Source organism: Stigmatopora argus, chromosome 12 (assembly GCF_051989625.1).
Source record: "Stigmatopora argus isolate UIUO_Sarg chromosome 12, RoL_Sarg_1.0, whole genome shotgun sequence".
NCBI classification, from domain to species: Eukaryota; Metazoa; Chordata; class Actinopteri; order Syngnathiformes; family Syngnathidae; genus Stigmatopora; species Stigmatopora argus.
This window is the reverse complement of record NC_135398.1, coordinates 178,672-197,125: the sequence shown is the minus strand read 5'-3', so window position 1 is coordinate 197,125 and position 18,454 is coordinate 178,672. Positions and strand designations below refer to the sequence as shown.

The following is an 18,454-nucleotide window of genomic DNA, read 5'->3' as shown; positions in this document are numbered from 1 at the left end:
TTTCCATTGATGAGCGAGCGAGTGCCTCGAAGAAATTGAAGCATTGGACATATATGAAAGAAGATGTAACGTCCCATAAGACTAGGCATTTATTTAACAGGGCTGGGCAGACTAAAAAAAGGCCAAAAGTGAGTGCTTTGGTTTCAACTTCTAAAGAGGAAACTTTCTGCAATACTAGTGTCCTGCGAGTGCAATCAGTGGATTGGAGTCAGCTGCTTCACACAGCACAACCCCCGCTCCTTCAAGTTTGTCAGTCAGCTCGATCGATGCTGTATGACTTGAACGAAAAGCTACTCGCTCCCCACCCACCCACAGCGGCCCAACCCCCGTTGATTCAACTTCGTCACCTATGTATGTGGCGGATGGCTTTGCAAAGCCACCCCTCCCTGCCTGGTATAAACTGTCAAAGCCAGTTCAAGACTTTTTGACCTATTTCAAACGTGGGCCATCAAAGTGCAAACTTTTTTCCATTCATGAGCAAGCGAGTGCCTCGAAGAAATTGAAGCATTGGACATATATGAAAGAAGACGTAACGTCCCATAAGACTAGGCATTTATTTAACAGGGCTGGGCAAACTAAATAAAGGGCCAGAGTGAGTACTTTGGTTTCAACCTGGACAGAGCAAAGCTTTCTGCAATACTAGTGTCCTGCAAGTGCAATCAGTGGATTGGCGTCAGGTGCTTCTCTTGCCCAACCCCCACTGGTTCAACTTTGCCAGCTCGTTCGCTGCTGGATGACTTGAACGAAAAGCTACTCGCTCCCCATCCACCCACCCACGTTGGCCCAACCCCCGTTGATGCAACTTCGGCACCTATGTATGTGCCTTTGTCACCTTGGCAAAGCCACCCCTGCCTGGTATAAACTGTCAAAAGCCAGTTCAAGACTTTTTTTTTTAACCTATTTCAAACATGGGCCATCAAAGCGTGAACTTTTGACCATTGAAGAGCGAGTGAGCGCCTCAAAGAAATTGAAGCATTGGACATATGAAGGAAAATGTAGCATCCCCTAAGACTAGGCATTTATTTAACAGGGCTGGGCAAACTAAAAAAAGGCCAAAAGTGAGTGCTTTGGTTTCAACCTGGACAGAGCAAAGCTTTCCACAATACTAGTGTCCTACGAGTGCAATCAGTGGATTGCAGTCAGGTGCTTCACACAGCCCAACCCCCGCTGCTTCAACTTTGTCAGTCAGCTCGATCGATGCTGTATGACTTGAACGAAAAGCTACTCGCTCCCCACCCACAGCGGCCCAACCCCCGTTGATGCAACTTCGTCACCTATGTATGTGGCGGATGGCTTTGCTAAGCCCTCCCTGCCTGGTTTAAACTGTCAAAGCCAGTTCAACCCTTTTTTTGGACCTATTTCAAACGTGGGCCATCAAAGTGCAAACTTTTTTCCATTGATGAGCGAGCGAGTGCCTCGAAGAAATTGAAGCATTGCACATATATGAAAGAAGACGTAACGTCCCATAAGACTAGGCATTTATTTAACAGGGCTGGGCAGACTAAAAAAAAGGCCAAAAGTGAGTGCTTTGGTTTCAACTTCTAAAGAGGAAACTTTCTGCAATACTAGTGTCCTGCGAGTGTAATCAGTGGATTGGAGTCAGCTGCTTCACACAGCACAACCCCCGCTGGTTCAACTTTGTCATTCAGCTTGGTCCGTGCTGTATGACTTGAACGAAAAGCTACTCGCTCCCCACCCACCCACCCACGTTGGCCCAACCCCCGTTGATGCAACTTCGTCACCTATGTATGTGGCGGATGGCTTTGCAAAGCCATCCCTGCCTGATATAAACTGTCAAAGCCAGTTCAAGACTTTTTTTTGGACCTATTTCAAACGTGGGCCATCAAAGCGTGAACTTTTGACCATTGAAGAGTGAGTGAGCGCCTCAAAGAAATTGAAGCATTGGACATATGAAGGAAAAGGTAGCATCCCCTAAGACTAGGCATTTATTTAACAGGGCTGGGCAAACAAAAAAAGGCCAAAAGTGAGTGCTTTGGTTTCAACCTCCAAAGAGGAAAGCTTTCCACAATACTAGTGTCCTACGAGAGCAATCAGTGGATTGCAGTCAGGTGAGGTGCTTGTGGTCTCAGCCCAACCCCCGTTGCTTCAATTTAGTCAGCTTGTCAGCGCCGGAAGGCTGGAAAGAAAAAGCGCAGCCGTCCGTCCTCCAGGACTGGCCTACCCACCCCCGCTGTAGCCGGTGCCACACTAACGTCCAGTCTTACTGGGTGGCGACGAGAGCGTAGCTCCCTGGTGACCTCCGTGAAAGGCCTTGGGCACGCCCTCATGACCAGAGTTCAAGAATGTATTCAGATGAGTGTTATACTTCAACTTTTAAGTTAGTATTATTGTAATAAGTTGGCATATACGTACAAAGTATATCTATATATGGAAAAAAAACAGTCCGTTGGCGTTTCTAGCACAATGCGCATTATTTCAGTTGCAGTTTTACCCAAGCTGAGGCTTTCATTTCTGACCTTCACGACAACAACGTTGTGACGTTCATTCATTTCATACAAAGGTAAATGCACACGTCTTACTTCTGCCACGTGGAGAATGAGGCCGATCTTACGGAAGTGTGCCGTTGCCACACCGAGGGGAAAAGAAAAGTGCGCTATCCTGTTTGGATGCGGTGGCATCGTGTAAGAATGTGATCTCTATCCTGTAAAATGTGATCATTGGCCATGGCCTGTCATCCAAAAATGTCATTGGAAATTGGATCTCCCATCATTAAAAACATGAAAATGGGATCACGGTCCTATAAAAATGGGATGTGGATGTGTTGAAATGTGATCATTAGTGTGTCAAAATGGGATGATTTATCACCCGGAACATTTGTGCCTATGATCTTTTTGACCTCAAAATGGATGGCAACATTTTGTCGCCAAGCGTTGACACGAGCGGGCTTTTCCACGTTTTTACCAGCTCCGCTCTCCCATTTTGAACAAGTTTGGAAATGTTAACGATGACATTTTTTAGAAAATAGGCTGGTGGCAAAATGTCACCGTTTGTGATGGAAACGTGATCCCGGAGTTCAATCGCGATATTTTGGGAGGGTGTGATGGCAATACAATTCCTTTAATTGTTGCATCTTTTGTACATATTGGGATTTCCAGACAATCAGGGAACATCTCACTTACTGTAAAGCAGACAGTGATAAAAAGCATTGCTGTGGTACGCTTGACAGATGCTTGAATGTTTGTTTTGTTTTTGAACTGAACTGGGAGAGCCTCGGCTGGTTCCTTTTTACACCGACCTCCCTCCCTCCCTCCGTCTGTCTGTCCGTCCGTGGCTTTGCCCTTTCTCCTCCATCTGCGCTTCTCTGCAGGTTCACGCGGCCTCCTCGGCAAGCTGCTCCTCCTTTGTTCTCAAGGCCACAACTACGCAAAGGAGTCTACGGACCGAGACATCCTGGAAAGAAAAAGTCGCTTCCGTCGTGGAAATCCCGCCCGAGATGCGGCGGCGGTGCCTTTTATTGGTGGTGTGCTCGACGTGGCGCCGCGCCTCACTGAGAAACCGGTCCATGCTTGTTGCTACGGCGACCGCGGCGGAACCACGCCGCCCTTTCCAAAGTATTCTCATGCGTCTATTTCAAGTCTAGAGCGAAAGCCGGGAAAATGGAAAAGGAACGTTTCGAGTGGGCGCAGCGGATCCGCCCGTCCTTTTCTCCTTTGGGCAAAGTCCGTTCGGAGTGGCTCCGGATCGCCGCCAACCGTGGAGCTTTTCTTCTCTCCTTTACGCTTGACCGGCGTGGGCGGCGTCGCCGCCGCCGCCGCCGCCGGGTTTGCGCTCGTAGCCGTACAGAAATGTGGCGCCGATCACCAGGGCCGCGCCCGGGATAAACACTCTGAGGATGAGGAAGGCAAAAGAGCACGGACACATCAAAGCGACGGCGGTGTGGGAAAAATGGCCGCCGGCCAAAGCTTCCCAAGATGTTACCTGCTCGGGTGGAAGTCCCCCAACGCCAGATAGGAGACCAGGGCGGACAAGACGATGGACAGCGAGGTGGCGAAGCCTTTGAGGATGTTGTCGGCATATTTGATGACCACGGCGACCACCAAGCCTCCCAAAGCCTGGCGAGAAAGGCCTTCTGTTTGAGAAAGTTGCCGCAGACGCGCTGGATGGCTGGCGCCCGGATAGAAAGGAGACGGAAACAAAGACGCTCGGCTAACGCTGCTTTTCCGTCTCGACTCGCTTTCGGGGTGGTGAGAGATGACCGGCGATGACGGTCACGACCGCGCGCTCCGTCTGTCGCTACCGACGGACGGTGGCCAATGGTGGGCCAACTCGCCGCGTGTCATTAGCCATAAAGGAGTTTCCAATCTACCTGTAAGGCAACAACGGCGCAGGTCACCCGGTCGTAGCCTTGGAAGAGTCCGCGCTCCCGCACTCTCTGGCCATCGTACGCCATCATTCCCAACGTAGCCAACACAAAGCCGAAGAAACCTGTCGAGAGGGGTGGGGGGTGTCAATCCCATCGCCGGCGGCCGTCATTCACGTCGGCCGAGCCCGCCGGGCGCTCACCCAGCTGGATGTTCCGAAGCCACACGCTCTGTTTGCTTTCCTTGAGGATTTTCTCAAAGTAAACGCCGGCAAAGCCGCTGGACAGGCACGCCGTCAACACCGCCGTCAGACCGACCAGGCGGGCGCCGGCGGACGTCGCTCCGGCCTCCGCGGTGCCCGGGGACTCCGCGGGCCACTTTGGACAAAAAGGGTCGGACGGATCGGTCGGACAGATCGGTCGGACGGATCGGTCGCCGGCCCTCGCCCCCCGCCGCCCCCTCGCTACCTGCGCCAAAGCCACCCCGGCCGCCAGGAGGACGAGGGCCAGCCACTGATGCGTGGCCAGCCTCCTTCCCAACACGGAGACGGAGAAGAGCGCCGTGGTCAGAATCTTCAGCTGATACGTCACCTGGGGCGGAAGCAGGCGCTTGGGACGGGCGCGCTTTGGCGCAAAGGGCCAAACGCCGAGCCATACGTCACCTGATAGGTGGCCGCGTCCAGGTTGGATAGGGCCAGGTAGAGTAGATTGTTCTGCAGAGAGTAGATTCCCGCCGGAAGGGCCAGCTTGAGGCTCGTCAGGGGTTTGCCCACAATCTCCTCCTTCAGGAGCTGCCCGGTGGCTCGCACGCTGAAATCTAACAGACGCGGCGACATAGCGTTAGAGGTAGCGTTAGCATCAGCGTTAGCATATCTTCAATGGATAGCACAAAGGACAGACGGCGGACTTGTGGTGGCCACTGGCTCCAAACCGAGAAGGCCACTCACTTCCGGAGATGGACCTCCTCTTGATTTTGGGGCTCTTCCTATTGATAGAAGGCCATTTGCGGGGTCACTTCCTGTTGATTTCGGCTCACTTCCTACTGATTCTGGGGTGGCAGTTCTGGCTCACTTCTTCATTTAGGGCACATGTGTCAAAGTGGCGGCCCGTGGGCCAAATCTGGCCCACCGCATCATTTTGTGTGGCCCGAGAAATTAAATGATGAGTGCCAACTTTCTGTTTGAGGATGAAATTCAAATGAAGATTGTAGATTACTTCCTGTGTTTCCTCATTTTAAATCAATAATTGCAAAAAAATGTACTAATTTGAATGTCCAAAAATGATCTATTGATTAGCACGCTCGAGAAAGCTGTCAATTTATTAATCGATTAATTTTGGCAGCCTAGTTGGAAGACATAACGGCCCTCCGGATGTCAGCGAAACTACCACGTGGCCCGCGACAAAAAATGACTTTGACACCCCTGATTTAGGGGCAATATCCTGACACTTTCTCTTGCTTTATGGTCAGGCCCTGTTGAGTCGGGGGGGGGTGATAATGGGGTCATTGTTTTGGGCTCTACTGGGGCCAACTAATAGAACGGACCACCATTGGAGATTTTAAATTCAATATAGGAATCCAAAAGAAAAGCAACCAAAAAAGGGGGCAAATGGACTGACTGACTGACTGACTGACTGACTGACTGACTCAACACTCACTGTTTTCCAGGAAGAGCAGGAGAGTGCAGACCACGATCTTGATCCCCTCGGCGGACACCACGGCAGAGGAGGCCAGGTAGCGGGGGCCGCCGCTCCCCCCGGCACGCGAGTAGCGCATGGTGAGTACCAAGGAGGTGGTCTGCAACACCAACACTCCCAGAGACAGATACTTCATGGCGGCGGACTGCGCCGAGGACGCCATTGGCGAGAATTCTTGGCGGAAGGAGAGTCTAGACTTGACCCAATAGCTTTTGTTCACTGCTGAAAATTGGAGCCAAATGTCCAGCCGCTGGAGTTACACAAAGAGGAACCCGTCACCCGCCGTGTGACTTGAGGCTCGCTTACGTGTCGCATCTTCTGCCGGACTCCCGACGCTTCCGCCCCCGCTCGCATCTTGTTTTTTGTTGTTGCAAGCGCGTTCCTGGATAATCTGCGTACAAAAGCACAGCAGGTTTCATCATCTGGCGCCCTCCGACCGGAACAACTGGTATGGCGCTGGCCTATCCGGGTGTCCTGCATTCCTCCAGCTTTAAAAAAAAGTATAAACATGTAAAACGAGTCCACCCACGTGGCACAAGTAGCGTGGGTGAGTGAGTATTTGATGGAATGACAGCAGAGGTCAGACTGTAAAAGAAGTATCCTGAAAAGTCTTCAAGGCCAATCCCGGTCCCAATGGATTGGACAACGATGTACGTCGATGTCCCGTGAAGGTAAAAACAAACAGTCTGTGCATTTGTGCCTGAGCGTTAACCCTAAGCCAAGGGTTAAAAGTACCCAAGTAGCAGACAGCCTAAGTCCTGTGGCCTGTGTCGTGTGACGTGTGGCTTTTGGCGTGTCTACACTGAGCTCCTTATACGTGGGCTGGGCCCCGGACGGCCACAATGGCCCTCAGTGTGTGTCCAGCGATGCCGGCAGGCATTTCATTTTCCCTACCTGAGAAAACAGTCTTCAGATGATGTGGCAAAGTCCACTGTTACTGAGGGGGAACAAGAAAAAAAAACTTGGCTTTCCGTCCCCCCCAAAATGATTTGGCTCTTCTTCTAACGTGCAAATGTCTTACCGAGTGAGAGAGGAACGTCGGAGCGGCTTCTCGCCACGCCACTTTCTCTCGCTGGGTTGTCGTGACGGCCGAGCCAGCGAGCGAGCAGTCATCCACGCACAAACGCCTCTACGCGGGCGGCTTTTTTCACCAGCTGTCGGCCGCACGCCCAAATCGGGTCCGTTTGAGAACCGCATCCGGCTCACGTGCTCAAGTTCAATATTTGTTGAAGCTGACACGAGCGCAAACAGCTTTTAACCACGCCATGGCTACTGTCACTGTCGGTTGGAAAGCATTGGCCACTGCCATTGCCGCCAATGCACGTCCAGTGCGTTTCAACTGGGATAGGCTGCCTGCCCGCCTGCCCGCCCGCCCATGGCTTGACAGCTTTTGACATTTCCATGATGAGTCACATATTGCGCTCATCAAAATCCATGTTCACGGATTTGAAAACAAGTCAAAGACATCGTTCATTTGAAAGAAATCATACTATCATGTGGGAAACTCCTGATTATCCTGGCCTGCCATTGACGGCGATGGACGTCTAATTACCTGCCATCCAATCACCCTTCTGCTGTGAATTGAACCGAGTCCATTACGAGTAGCAATGATTGCGCCATGGCCGCCAACCCTCCCACTTCAAATGGATGGGGCGTCCGTCCTGGTCCACGGCAGCCGACAGGTTGAAAAAAAAATCCAAATGTCTTCTTCTGGCCAAGATGCACCCTTCCACCAATGAGGTCATCACTAGTAGACCTCCACTCGTATGTTCTTTCGCTCCAACGTCAAACGGCTCGGACGACGAGGGTCGTCAATGGCAGATGATGAGTAACATGAAAAACAACCTAAGCAATTTACATTACCTGAAGGTGGACGCTCATTCACGGGATCAGGACATCTCTTCATTCACTAAAATTGCCTTGAAAGTGACTCAAAGTACGTAGTAGTACGAGTTCTCTCTCTCTCTCCCCTCCAGTCCTCCCCCCTTCCCCTGCGCGCAGTGGAGTCTGGCAAGTGACTGTTACAACCAGCATGTGGCAGTGTGGAGTCGAGTTTCAAAGAGCTCCCCTTTTTTATTGCGTTCAGGTTAACTCTGAAATATTGACTCTTTTTTTTCTACTGTGGAGGTCTACTAATGCTCAACCCATTTAAATAGTTTAAATGGCACTGAAAGAATTACCAGATTTTTTATTTATTTTTACGAATAAGGCATTCATTTAAAAAGTTCACTTTCATCATTTTAGTGTTCGTTGTTTTTCATTGAAATGCCCCAATGAACAGAAAGTCAGCAGGTAACAGAAGGTGACCCGGAAAGTACCCCAGAATCCACAGGAAGTGACGCACCTCCCTGAAAAAAGTCAATCTCATGACAGAACGATCGGATCTATCGCCGTCAACGACAACCAATGAGTCGTAGAAGCGCTAAACAAAACAAAACAAAAGTTTCCCGACTGCGGGGCCGTCGGTGTAAGCCACTGAAATGTGAGAAGGAGGAACGTTTATTTATTGGAAGGTGTGCAAACAAAACAAGTTCGCTTGACCGTGGCGCGCCTTTTTGACGTCAGCAGCCGAGGCTCCTTGACGGCAGTGCTGAAAAATCCCGAATGAAAACAACATGGAAGCCGAGGGCGACGGCGAAGGCGAGGGGGAAGGCAGCTGCGGCAGCTCGGCCCTCGCCCAGGTCAAGAGCGAGCCCAAATCCGAGGAGGAGGACGAGGACGAGCCGGAAGAACTGGTACCTAAAAGAGGCAACCGCAGTTCCGCCGTCTGGCTGTGGTTCGGCTTCCGAACGTCGGACGTGGAGCAGAAGACGGTCATCTGCAAGACGTGCCGGCGTCAAATCGCCACCAGCGACTCCAACACGTCCAACCTCTTCTACCACCTGAAGACCCGGCACGAAGCGCTGTACTTGGAAAGCCTGAGGATCCGCGACCACCTCCCGCTTCGGAGCAACGGCGGCCACGGCGCCCACGGCGCCCACGGCGCCCACGGCAAGGGGCCCAAGGGCCGCCGCAAGGAGCCGTCGCCGAGCTACGACGAGCAGTCCCGCAGGCACCGCGACATCACCGAGGCCATCTGCCGTTTCCTCGTCTCGGAAGAGCGGGTGTGCGTGGCCTCCGCGGACACCGTGCGACGCCGGGGCTTCCGGGAGCTGATCCGAACGCTCGAGCCCAGGTACGCTCTGCCCGAGGCCAAACACTTCACCGAGGTGCAGCTGCCGCGCATGTACGAGGAGTGCCGCGCCGAGGTGGCCGAGGAGCTGAGGGCGGCGGACTACTACGCCCTGACGTGCGGGGGCGCGCCGCCCTACGTGGGCCTGACGGTGCACTTTGTGGACCGCCACTGGATCCTCAGGAGCCGGCGCTTGCAAACGGGCTACCTGCCCGAAGAGCGCCCAGCCGACGGGGTGGCCTCGCTCCTCCGGGAAGTCCTCGACTCGTGGGACCTGCGCCGAGACATGCTCGTCTGCGTCACTGCCGATCACGTCGCCGCCACCGCGGCCCCCGAGGAGGGTCGCGAGTGGAACGGGCTGCAGTGCTTTGGCCTCCATCTGCAGACGGCCGTCGGTGAGTGTCCCGAGCCACCCGCCCTCCAAATACCCTTTCCACGCCAAATGGGACGCCCATTTTTCTCACCTATCCTGTCCTACCCTGTCCTAGCCAATCCTATCCTATCCCAGCCGACTGTGGGCAGCGGGCAGGGAACACAGACCAAGGCAGTTTTCAACTTCCAGTGTTTGCCTTTCCTTTCACAGAAATGAGCCTGAAAACGTCTTCCCTGAGCCAAGCGGCTGTGAGCGACGCGGTGGGGATGTGCAAGCAGGTGACGGCCGCCATCTCCAATTCCTTGAAGAGAAGATGCGACCTGGCCAAGGCTCAAGTGGACCTGCACGTGCCCATTCAGCATCTGAAGACGGAGAACCCCTCGCGATGGGGCTCGCGACAGCAGATGATCAGCAGGTTCCTCCAGCAGGAGAAAGCGGTCAAACAGGTCTGCCCCCCCTCACCCCAAAAGCGCTAACAAACAGCGTTCAATGGCGTCTCTTTGCAACTGGGTCGTATTTGACCCGACCTTGAGAATCTGCAGACCACCAATGCGATAACTGGGCAATTTAGCAAAGCGCGTTGATCGCAAAGGGCAATTCAGAGCCGTTATCGTATCTGTTGGGGCGTTGTTTGCTCTTTGCTAGAAACTCCCATGGTTTTCAGAGGATTGGACTTTTAAAACCTCGCTTTCGGCCGATGGCCATCACGCTAACGTCGGAGCGACTCCTTTTTCCAGGTGGGCTGGCGCTAACGTGGGACTGCTTTTTCCAGGTCCTCCTGGAAGACAGGAGAGTGAGGCACCTCACTCCAACCAGGCAAGACATGCAAATTCTGGAGTCCATCAACCTGGCGCTGACCCCCCTGAAGGAGTTCACCGACGCCTTCTCCGGCGGGGAGTACATCAGCGTCTCCTACGTTAAGCCCGTGCTGCACCTCTTCAAGAACCAGATCCTCAAGCCTCGGCGCGACGACCCCCCGCTCACCGGCAGCATCAAGGAGGGGATCCTGGGCCACCTCTGCCACACGTACGCCGACGGGCCCGGCCAACGGCTGCTGGATGCGGCCACCCTCCTGGACCCCCGCTTCAAAAGTGCCTACGTGGACCCCGAGCGGCTGGACGGGATCAGGTCCAGGGCCGTGGCGGAAATGGAGCTGCTGATGGCCGGCGTCCGGGCGGAGGTCCCGGCGCCGCCCGCCGACGAGCCGGACCCGCCGGCCACGGCGGCCAAGAAGGCCAAGAGGAGCTTGTCCAGCTACTTCAAGAAAGCGGCGTCGCCCGGCGCCGCGTCCCAGCCCGACAGGGCCTCGGCGGAACTGGAGCTGGACACGTACCTGCGGACGGCCGACCTGGACCCGGAGAAAGATCCCTTGGAGTGGTGGAGGCGGCACGAGCTCAACTTCCCGTGGGTGGCCAGGCTGGCCAAAAAGTACCTGTGCGTCCCCGCCACCAGCTTCCCGTCCGAGCGGATCTTCGGCGCCGGCGGGGACGCCCGGGCGCCGACGGCGAGCTGCGCCAAGCCCCAGAGAGTGGATCAGCTGCTCTTCCTGTCCGCCAACCGGAGGAAAACGTGAAACTGCCTCATTTTGCTTGCAGTGATAGTTGACACGGTGCCGCGTGGTCCCGGGATATCCATCTTGTTTGTTTGTTTGTTTTGTTTGTTAATCAGCTCTTTCACATTTACCGAGTTTCGGATGGAAAATAAATGCTGAAAAGACACGAGAAAACAAGCCGATACGGCCTCTTTCCAAAAGACATTTTTGTTTTGTTTTGATGAGTCCAACTTTTATTTATAATGCATATTTCAAACAGCAGCGGTGGAACAAAGTGCTGTGCAGAAAATAAAAGCAATTTGAAAAAAATCTCCTAATATATCAAGAACAATAAAAACAAAGACCTCCATGATATACAGCCAAATGACCGTCGTCGTGCCTCGCGCAGACAACTCATTGGCTCCCATTGACAGTGGTGGACGTCCAATCCACGTGGGCAGGTGGCTACGAAAGAACACTTGCCGTCCTTCCCACTTCAGACGAATTGTACTGCTACTACTACTACTACTACAGGTAAACACATTTCAAATCGCAGCCGCACCAATGGACGTCCATTATTGTCTCGCTCGGGAAGCACGGCTAACGCGAGAATTGTGCGTAGGCGGCCGCCATCTTGGCTAGGCCTTGTAGTATTTCGAATGGGTTGAATGTCTACTGCCTGCCAGACGGCCCGCCCCATTCTTGCCCACCCACCCGAAGCTCCAAGCGCCTGCCAGCCAAACTTCCACGATGCAGTCGCCAGGCAGGCCGCCGCGGGTCCACGCCCGAGATGCGACGTCAAGCAGTCTGTCGCTCAAGAGGCGTTCAATGTCCAAAGAAACGTCGGCTTTCCGCGCTGAAATCTACGCACGCGAGCCTCATGGGTGTGATAGCTATTTAAAGTGTATACATTTGCTCTTGTAACGACTCGGTGTTTGGAATACCTCACGCTCAAATAACTCGAGCATGTTAAATTTGTGGGAATGCACGCGGGTTGTACGCCACAGAGGAAGATGCGAGAAGGCAGATTGGGCGGTGTTCCTAAATCGGCGGCCATTTTAGGGCAGTACATTCAGGCGGACAATGTCATAGCTAACCCAATGCGGGTTTTAGTGACCTAGTTTGATGGATTGTTTGGCTTACAACGAGACCTATTAACGTGGCTAAGGTTCAGACAGGGTGTTGACAAATACGAGCGTAATTGTTTGAAAGCATGCGGTCACTTTGCCGCGTCAGAAAGTGTTTCCCCGCCGTGTGCCAAGTTGCTTGAAAATGGAGCCGTTTAAAGCTATTTCGCGCCCTGCGCATCTAGTTGTATATAGAGACTATATAGGCGCCATATCAGTGGTTGCGCGCGGCCATGTTGGGAAGCCGAGTCCGAGGGTCCGTGAACGCACCTCGGTCCGGATCAAGGGGGCGTAGGTTTACCGCCGGCTCGCCTCGCCTGCCTCGCCTGCCTCGCCTCCCTCACTCAGACACAATGAACCAACCGGCAGTCGGTGGACGAAGCGCGTGTCGGCAAGGCGAAAGTGGCACCCTTTTAGCCTTTTAGCCCCAATTTCCACTTTTCTTTCATGTACACGAGCTGTTGCGGGGCAGCGGAAGCTCTTTATGGGCTTTTACAAGTACGGCGACGTCGAGTTTGATGAAAACGAGGTCGGGATCCGACTACTACAGTAGTTAGCCCCTCCTGAGCTCGCCCCCACCTCCTTCCTCGCCTCTTTTATTTTTTGGCTTTTGGGGCGATTTTTTGTGTGGCTACTTTTGTCCCGCAAGACGAAGAATGTCGTTCAGTCCGTCCTCCGACTACTTTGCCGCGGAGTGTTTAGTTTCTATATCGAGCGGCCCGGTTCTTCACCGACCCACCCCGGTGGCCGCGGGCCAGCCGAGCGGCGGCGGCGGCGGCGTCGGCGGTGGCGGGGCTGGCGCGGGCCCGCTGCCCGGGGAGCACGACGGCGGTTCCAGCGAGGACCGCGAAGTGCGGGAGACCCTGCGGCTGGAGGGTGCCAACATGATGACGGTGGCCGGGATCCTAACCGACCTCCACGGCAAGTTTCGGCCCATGTCGGCCTACTCGGAGAGCAGTAACTCGTCGTGCGGCGGGGAGAGTGGCTACACCACGTTGTCCGACCCCACCACCCCGACCATGACCCCGTCCGCCACGCCGGTGCCAGGGCAGCAAGCGGCGAGGGGCGGCGGCAGCGGCAGCAGCAACGGAAACGGCCACGTTAACGGCCACGGGGGGGCCCGCTCCCCCGCTAAGAGACACCACTGCACTTTCGTCGGATGCGACCGAGTTTACGGGAAGTCGTCCCACTTGAAGGCACACATCCGGACCCACACAGGTACGGAAGGTCACGCGCTAGCCTGGGTTTTTATTATTTTTATTGGGGGGGGGGGGGGGGGGGGGTGTTGCTTGTGGGTCCTTTGGGGCTTTTATTCTCCCGTCCCGGCAAGAAGGCAACGTAGCCTTTCGTGGAACAAAAGCCGAGCGCGAGAGCGAGCGCGAACGGTGACCGACCTAGCACACCCCCTTAGCGACGCCGCCGACAAAGAAGTCCAGTAAACAAAAGAACGGGGCCGGACGTTCCGACCCGTGACGAAGCTCTTCCCCGACCTCGTTTGCATATGAAACAAACGTAAGGCGAAACGTCGTGCGTCTTTTCCTCGTCTGGACGACGCTCGCGACTTTTGTGGGGGCGGGCGGGCGGGGGTCGGTGGGGGACACGGAGTGAGGAGCTCGCTCATCTAGCCGAATAGTCCCGGCCCCGTCTTTTGGCGTCTTTTCGGACGTTACGTGAGGCCTAAAATGGTGCGTTCAGGGTCGTCGGGAAGGCGTGGAGGAAACGATCGCACGGTGTGGGGAACGCCCACAAAAGTCATCCGCAACAACAACAACGTCGACGTCGACGACGACATTGTGGCCCGTCTTGAAAATGGCTCCGAGCATCCCGCAGATTAAGGCTGCCGCTAGCTTAACCCGAGATAATCGGATGGATCGGAATCCTCCCGCCCCGACAGCCCTTATCTTGGCTGCCACCGACGGCTTTGGGATAGCCGTCCGTTAGCTGCGTTTCACCGGGTTAGGTAGTCGAGACTTTTGGGGCGGGCCAATAGTTTCCCCGGTGAAGTTGCGAGCCCCGGTTCCGTCCCGGTTCCGTCCCGGTTCTGTCCCGGTTCCGTCCCGGTTACGCCGGTCTTGAAAGTTTTTTTCTTTATGTTTTCCAGGCGAGCGTCCGTTTCCCTGCACGTGGCCCGAGTGCGACAAGAAGTTTGCCCGCTCGGACGAGCTGGCCCGCCACACCCGCACGCACACGGGAGAGAAGCGCTTTCTGTGCCCCTTGTGCGACAAGCGCTTCATGCGCAGCGACCATCTGATCAAGCACGCCCGCCGTCACCCTGACTTCCAGCCCGCCATGTTGGCGCGCAACAAGGGCGTCTCTTCTTCCGGCCCGACTCTCCCACATTAGATGGCTCAGGTGCTCGCAAAAAGGGGGGGGCGGGGTTAACCACACGCAACGCGGTGCGTTCCGGAGACGCCCGCACCCACACCAAACCACACCGCCGGATGTAGTGTTAGCTTAGCGCCCGCTCCAAAACCACAGACTCCACGTGCTTTTTGATTGGGCTTAATCGGTTGGCCGCCATCGACGGCGTCAGGCGTCCGATCCGTCTGAAGCGGGGGGGGGTCGAACCCTCATATTTCAAATGGGTCGGACGTCTCTTAGAGATAAACTGGTGGTGCCGCTTGGCCAGAGGAAGAAGACGATTTGAATTTAGCTTTGCGGGAGCCGCGTCGTCGGACGTCGACGAGAGTTGATCGGTTCCGGGAATTGGTTGAAGGCGTGCTAGCTCGTGTTCTCCAGGACTTGATTGCTTTCAGTTTCCTACGTCTACATTGGGGCACATCAGGTGCACTGCAAGGATGGCACCAGCATTACGTATCTCTTCACTCCATACTTTTTGTATAAAAAAAAAGAGAAGACCAAAAAAAAAACCATTCAATTCCAGTTGCAAAATATCCAAAGACAGAAATGCTTTCAGAATGCAAGGAGTTTTGCTTTCATGGCAAATTTGGCCATTTTTTCATCCCCGTAAGAGTCAGAATAGAAAAAGCAGATGAGACTTTTGCAATCTGCAGGGATTTGTTTTTTCTTCCCTAAAAAAAAAAAAAAATCCAATCTGCAAAAGGATGGATCAGCCAAATCTCAGGCGTTGGTTACCTCCGGTTCCTTTGTGTATCATTGGCGGCGTTCTCGGCAGCATTTTATTGTGACGGGGGCTGGGCGACCACGACACCTTTCAATTGGGTGGCAATTGCGCCGCTAATGACGTAACAAAAAAGGGGGTTTCTCGGGCACGCCTTTCTCATTCAAGGCGATGGATTTGGACTCGGCGTCGACGGCGCTCATTTGCCGCGGTTCAAATGCGTGGTGGTTGCCACGCCCCGTTTTGGACATTACGAGACCATAGGTTCTTTGGTTTGGATCTGCCCATTCCATGTTTTTTGCAAGTTTTAGTGTTGATACATTCCTATTTCTTGTTTGTTTGTTTGATTTGCAATGAAAGCGTCAAAGTTTAGTCTTTTTTTTTCTTCTTCTTCTTCTTCCTTTCCCCCCTCCATCCAATCCAATCTAACCGTAGATCAAATGTTCCTCGGGGAGCTCGAACGTAGAAGAGCTGTTTGCACGCCACCCTTCCGACGACAGACACTGACACATAATACGCCGTAGTGTTATGTCTAATACCCGTGCAAATGTAAATAAGCTTTAAGCTTCTAACGTAGACCTTTATTGGAACTAGCAGTCCAAGTAATACATGTGATGTAGTCCTTAGACGCGAGAGTGTAGGCTTTGCTGGTGCGTGCGTGCGTGCGTGCTAGCTCGCTTTCTAGCTCGATCTTGTGCTTTTTGGGAGAAAGTTAGCGTTGGCCACCTTCCAAGTCCAGGGCATCAAACCCGCTAACTTTCAGGGCAAGGCCTTTTTCCTCACACAGCAGCCTTAGAAACGGCACACGCCGTCCGTCCGTAAGTCTTGGGGCCACGCAAAGAAAACCTCAAAGCAGGCCACGCCACCACAATAAAGCGGAATGCAACCAAATTTAGAAAGCCATACGCTGTAATAGAACTGGCGCGGCTAAATTCTATGGATAACAACTGTGCGTCAGTCGGGGTGAAATGGTGTGTCGAGCTGGTGCACGCACGCACGCACGCACGCACCGCAAACCCTAACCTAATGATTGGAGAAATGCCTGCTTTTGACCTCCTGACCAACAGGGGGCAGCCAGCGCTCTCCCGGGGCCAACATTTGCTAGATGACATTGAGCCAAAGTTGTAAAACAACTTTGTTTTGGACTTGTAACTTTCTCTGCGGGTGTGTAAAAAGTTGACTTTGTTTGGATGTGGACGGCCGTAGACGTCCAGTTGGTTTAACCTTGGATGGAGGTGCTGCCTTCCCGCTTCCAACGGATTGGACTTTTACTAGATTTTCTCTTTTTCTTTTCTTTTTTTTGGCCCCTCCCCATTTCAAATGGATTGATTGTGTGTCATTGTCAATGGCAGCCCAAGAAGGTCAAATGAAGCAATCCAAATGTAGATTTTTTTTTTTTTTGGTCCCACGTCTGGCATTAGGAACGGAATCATTCGGCGAGACCTCGGCCGCGCGGCTAGAGAATCCCTGCGTGTTTTTTTTGCCAGTCGTGGTCCGTTCCGACGGTAGCGAAATGGGGCCTCGTGGCGTGTTCCGAACCGATCCGACCTCAGCTTTTCCCGCGCCGTTTGTCCGGGCGACCTACGCGTCGATCCGGACGCCACATCAGGGGACTTGGAAAGCCTTACAAACTACTTTTGCACCGCGTCGAACACGCACGCTAAAGGTATATGCAGATAGACGACGCCATGTCCATGATTTGGACACTTTTCCCTATGCAATAGGGCACTCGTGTGTGTGTGTGTGTGTGTGTGTGTGTGTGTGTGCGCGCTTGTGTGTCTTTCTCGGCGCCGGTTTTGTCAAAGCAGGCTTTAACGTGATCCATTTCAAATTGTAACGTAAGGGGTTCCATTGCGACAGTGGCGCCTTTTCTTGTGCGAATGATGGAATCCGATAGCTGTTGTCAACTTTTCACCACGCTCTCCTTTTTTTTTTTTTATTTTGGTAGGAAAGGCATCGGACGAGCCGCGGCCATTCCATCCATGTGCTATTTCATGGTATGCTAAGTCGCGTAAAAAGGCGTTATCACGATCATGTCTTCCACGATAGTGTTAACGCGGGGCTAAAATGGTGGCTGATATATATTTTTTTCTTTTTTTTTTGGGGTGTGGCAGCAGCACAAGAGCTACTTTGGCAGCTACCCAACAGCTGTCGGATTGAAAAGCCAAAAAGTTGATCTCCACTATGCTGGCTGAAGTTTAAGAAGCGCCACATTGTAGGTTAATGCATGGAATGGATGAGCTTATTTGGGGGTCCCACTGGCTTTTCTTTCAACTTCAAGTGCTTTTAAAGCGGCTCCCAAAGGGCATTTCTCCTTCCCTTCTTTCTCCATATGGGCCGAGCGCTCTCCAAATGGCTCCGTCGCCATCAATGGCGCGTGGCGTGGTAGACGTCACGCTTCACCTGCTTCTCTTCTCTTTTCTTTTCTTTTCTCTTCCCGCCCGAATGTTTTGTTATGGGTCACTGCTGGCAGTGACTTTGGACAGTTAACCGCACACACACACAAACTACCTGTCAGACAGACTATCTTCTTCTTTCAAAGCTAGGATATTGCAATAAAAACGTACCTCAGCCACCGTTATTTTCTCCCCCTGTAAAATCCACCCGACGTGTTTTTCCACATGAAAGTGGCCCGGCCGGCAGGCGGGCGGGATGGATTCACACCCACGCTCTTTTCTGTGCTGCCTCGTTGAGGAATACAAAAATCATTTCTCTTGACACCAGACTCATTGAGATACGCACATTGTACGGAGAAAGTTTTTTCTTTTCTCTTTCTTTGTATTTCTTTTTTTTTTTAATTGCCGAAAAATCCTCTCACGAAAGCTTTAGTTAGTTCTAAGGAAAATAGGAGGAACTGTGGAACAAAATAAGTGCCGCAACAAGCTGTTTTGATATTTATATTCTCAGGTTTGCTCATTTTCTGGACACAAGCATCTTTTATTTCTTTTAGCCGATTAATTTATTACCAAGCGTATCATTTGTGTGCTTTGATTTCTTTCCAAACTACTTTGGTGAACATTGCTCATTTTTTAAAAGGCTTTTATTGTTGGCTTGACATGAAATGCTTTTCTTTTTTCCTCTTTCTTTTTTCTAAATAAAAAGCCCGAAGTTCATTCAAAGGTTTGTCCCTTCCTTGCGTATGCTGCTTTTTCC

The 18,454-nt window shown here is 52.9% G+C and overlaps 3 protein-coding genes and 1 long non-coding RNA gene across 13 annotated transcripts; 3 read left to right on the top strand and 1 right to left on the bottom strand.

Annotated features, from left to right (window-relative positions):
• The first annotated feature begins 1,991 nt into the window (after positions 1–1,991).
• Positions 1,992–3,184, top strand: LOC144085391 (uncharacterized). Its single transcript, XR_013304115.1, has 2 exons — positions 1,992–2,338; positions 2,441–3,184. It is a non-coding gene; the product is annotated as an uncharacterized LOC144085391 (long non-coding RNA).
• slc35a3b (solute carrier family 35 member A3b) lies at positions 3,060–8,007 on the bottom strand. Of its 8 annotated transcripts, none has more exons than XM_077614594.1 (9): positions 7,880–8,007; positions 6,323–6,407; positions 5,978–6,238; positions 4,984–5,138; positions 4,790–4,912; positions 4,525–4,699; positions 4,328–4,446; positions 3,940–4,125; positions 3,060–3,847 (listed from the first exon to the last, which is right to left on the bottom strand). In XM_077614594.1, exons 1-9 carry the CDS (start codon positions 7,895–7,897, stop codon positions 3,587–3,589), a joined length of 1,383 nt encoding a protein of 460 aa, XP_077470720.1. In that variant the 5' UTR covers positions 7,898–8,007; the 3' UTR covers positions 3,060–3,586. The 8 variants fall into 8 exon arrangements, with proteins under 8 accessions (XP_077470720.1, XP_077470721.1, XP_077470723.1 ...); XM_077614595.1 differs by having other exon boundaries at positions 5,978–6,235; XM_077614597.1 differs by lacking the exon at positions 7,880–8,007 and adding an exon at positions 7,038–7,810.
• LOC144085388 (E3 SUMO-protein ligase ZBED1-like) lies at positions 6,571–11,277 on the top strand. Its single transcript, XM_077614592.1, has 3 exons — positions 6,571–9,583; positions 9,772–10,007; positions 10,334–11,277. Exons 1-3 carry the CDS (start codon positions 8,632–8,634, stop codon positions 11,132–11,134), a joined length of 1,989 nt encoding a protein of 662 aa, XP_077470718.1. The 5' UTR covers positions 6,571–8,631; the 3' UTR covers positions 11,135–11,277.
• Positions 11,278–11,821: 544 nt separating this feature from the next.
• LOC144085390 (Krueppel-like factor 9) lies at positions 11,822–18,420 on the top strand. Of its 3 annotated transcripts, XR_013304114.1 has the most exons (4): positions 11,822–13,437; positions 14,321–14,571; positions 17,250–17,298; positions 17,416–18,420. XR_013304114.1 is itself a non-coding variant. In XM_077614605.1 (3 exons), the coding sequence occupies exons 1-2, from the start codon at positions 12,876–12,878 to the stop codon at positions 14,560–14,562; spliced, it is 804 nt and encodes a 267-aa protein (XP_077470731.1). In that variant the 5' UTR covers positions 11,822–12,875; the 3' UTR covers positions 14,563–14,571; positions 17,416–18,420. The 3 variants fall into 3 exon arrangements, 2 of the variants coding, with proteins under 2 accessions (XP_077470731.1, XP_077470728.1); XM_077614605.1 differs by lacking the exon at positions 17,250–17,298; XM_077614602.1 differs by having other exon boundaries at positions 17,250–18,420.
• The last annotated feature ends 34 nt before the right edge of the window (positions 18,421–18,454 follow it).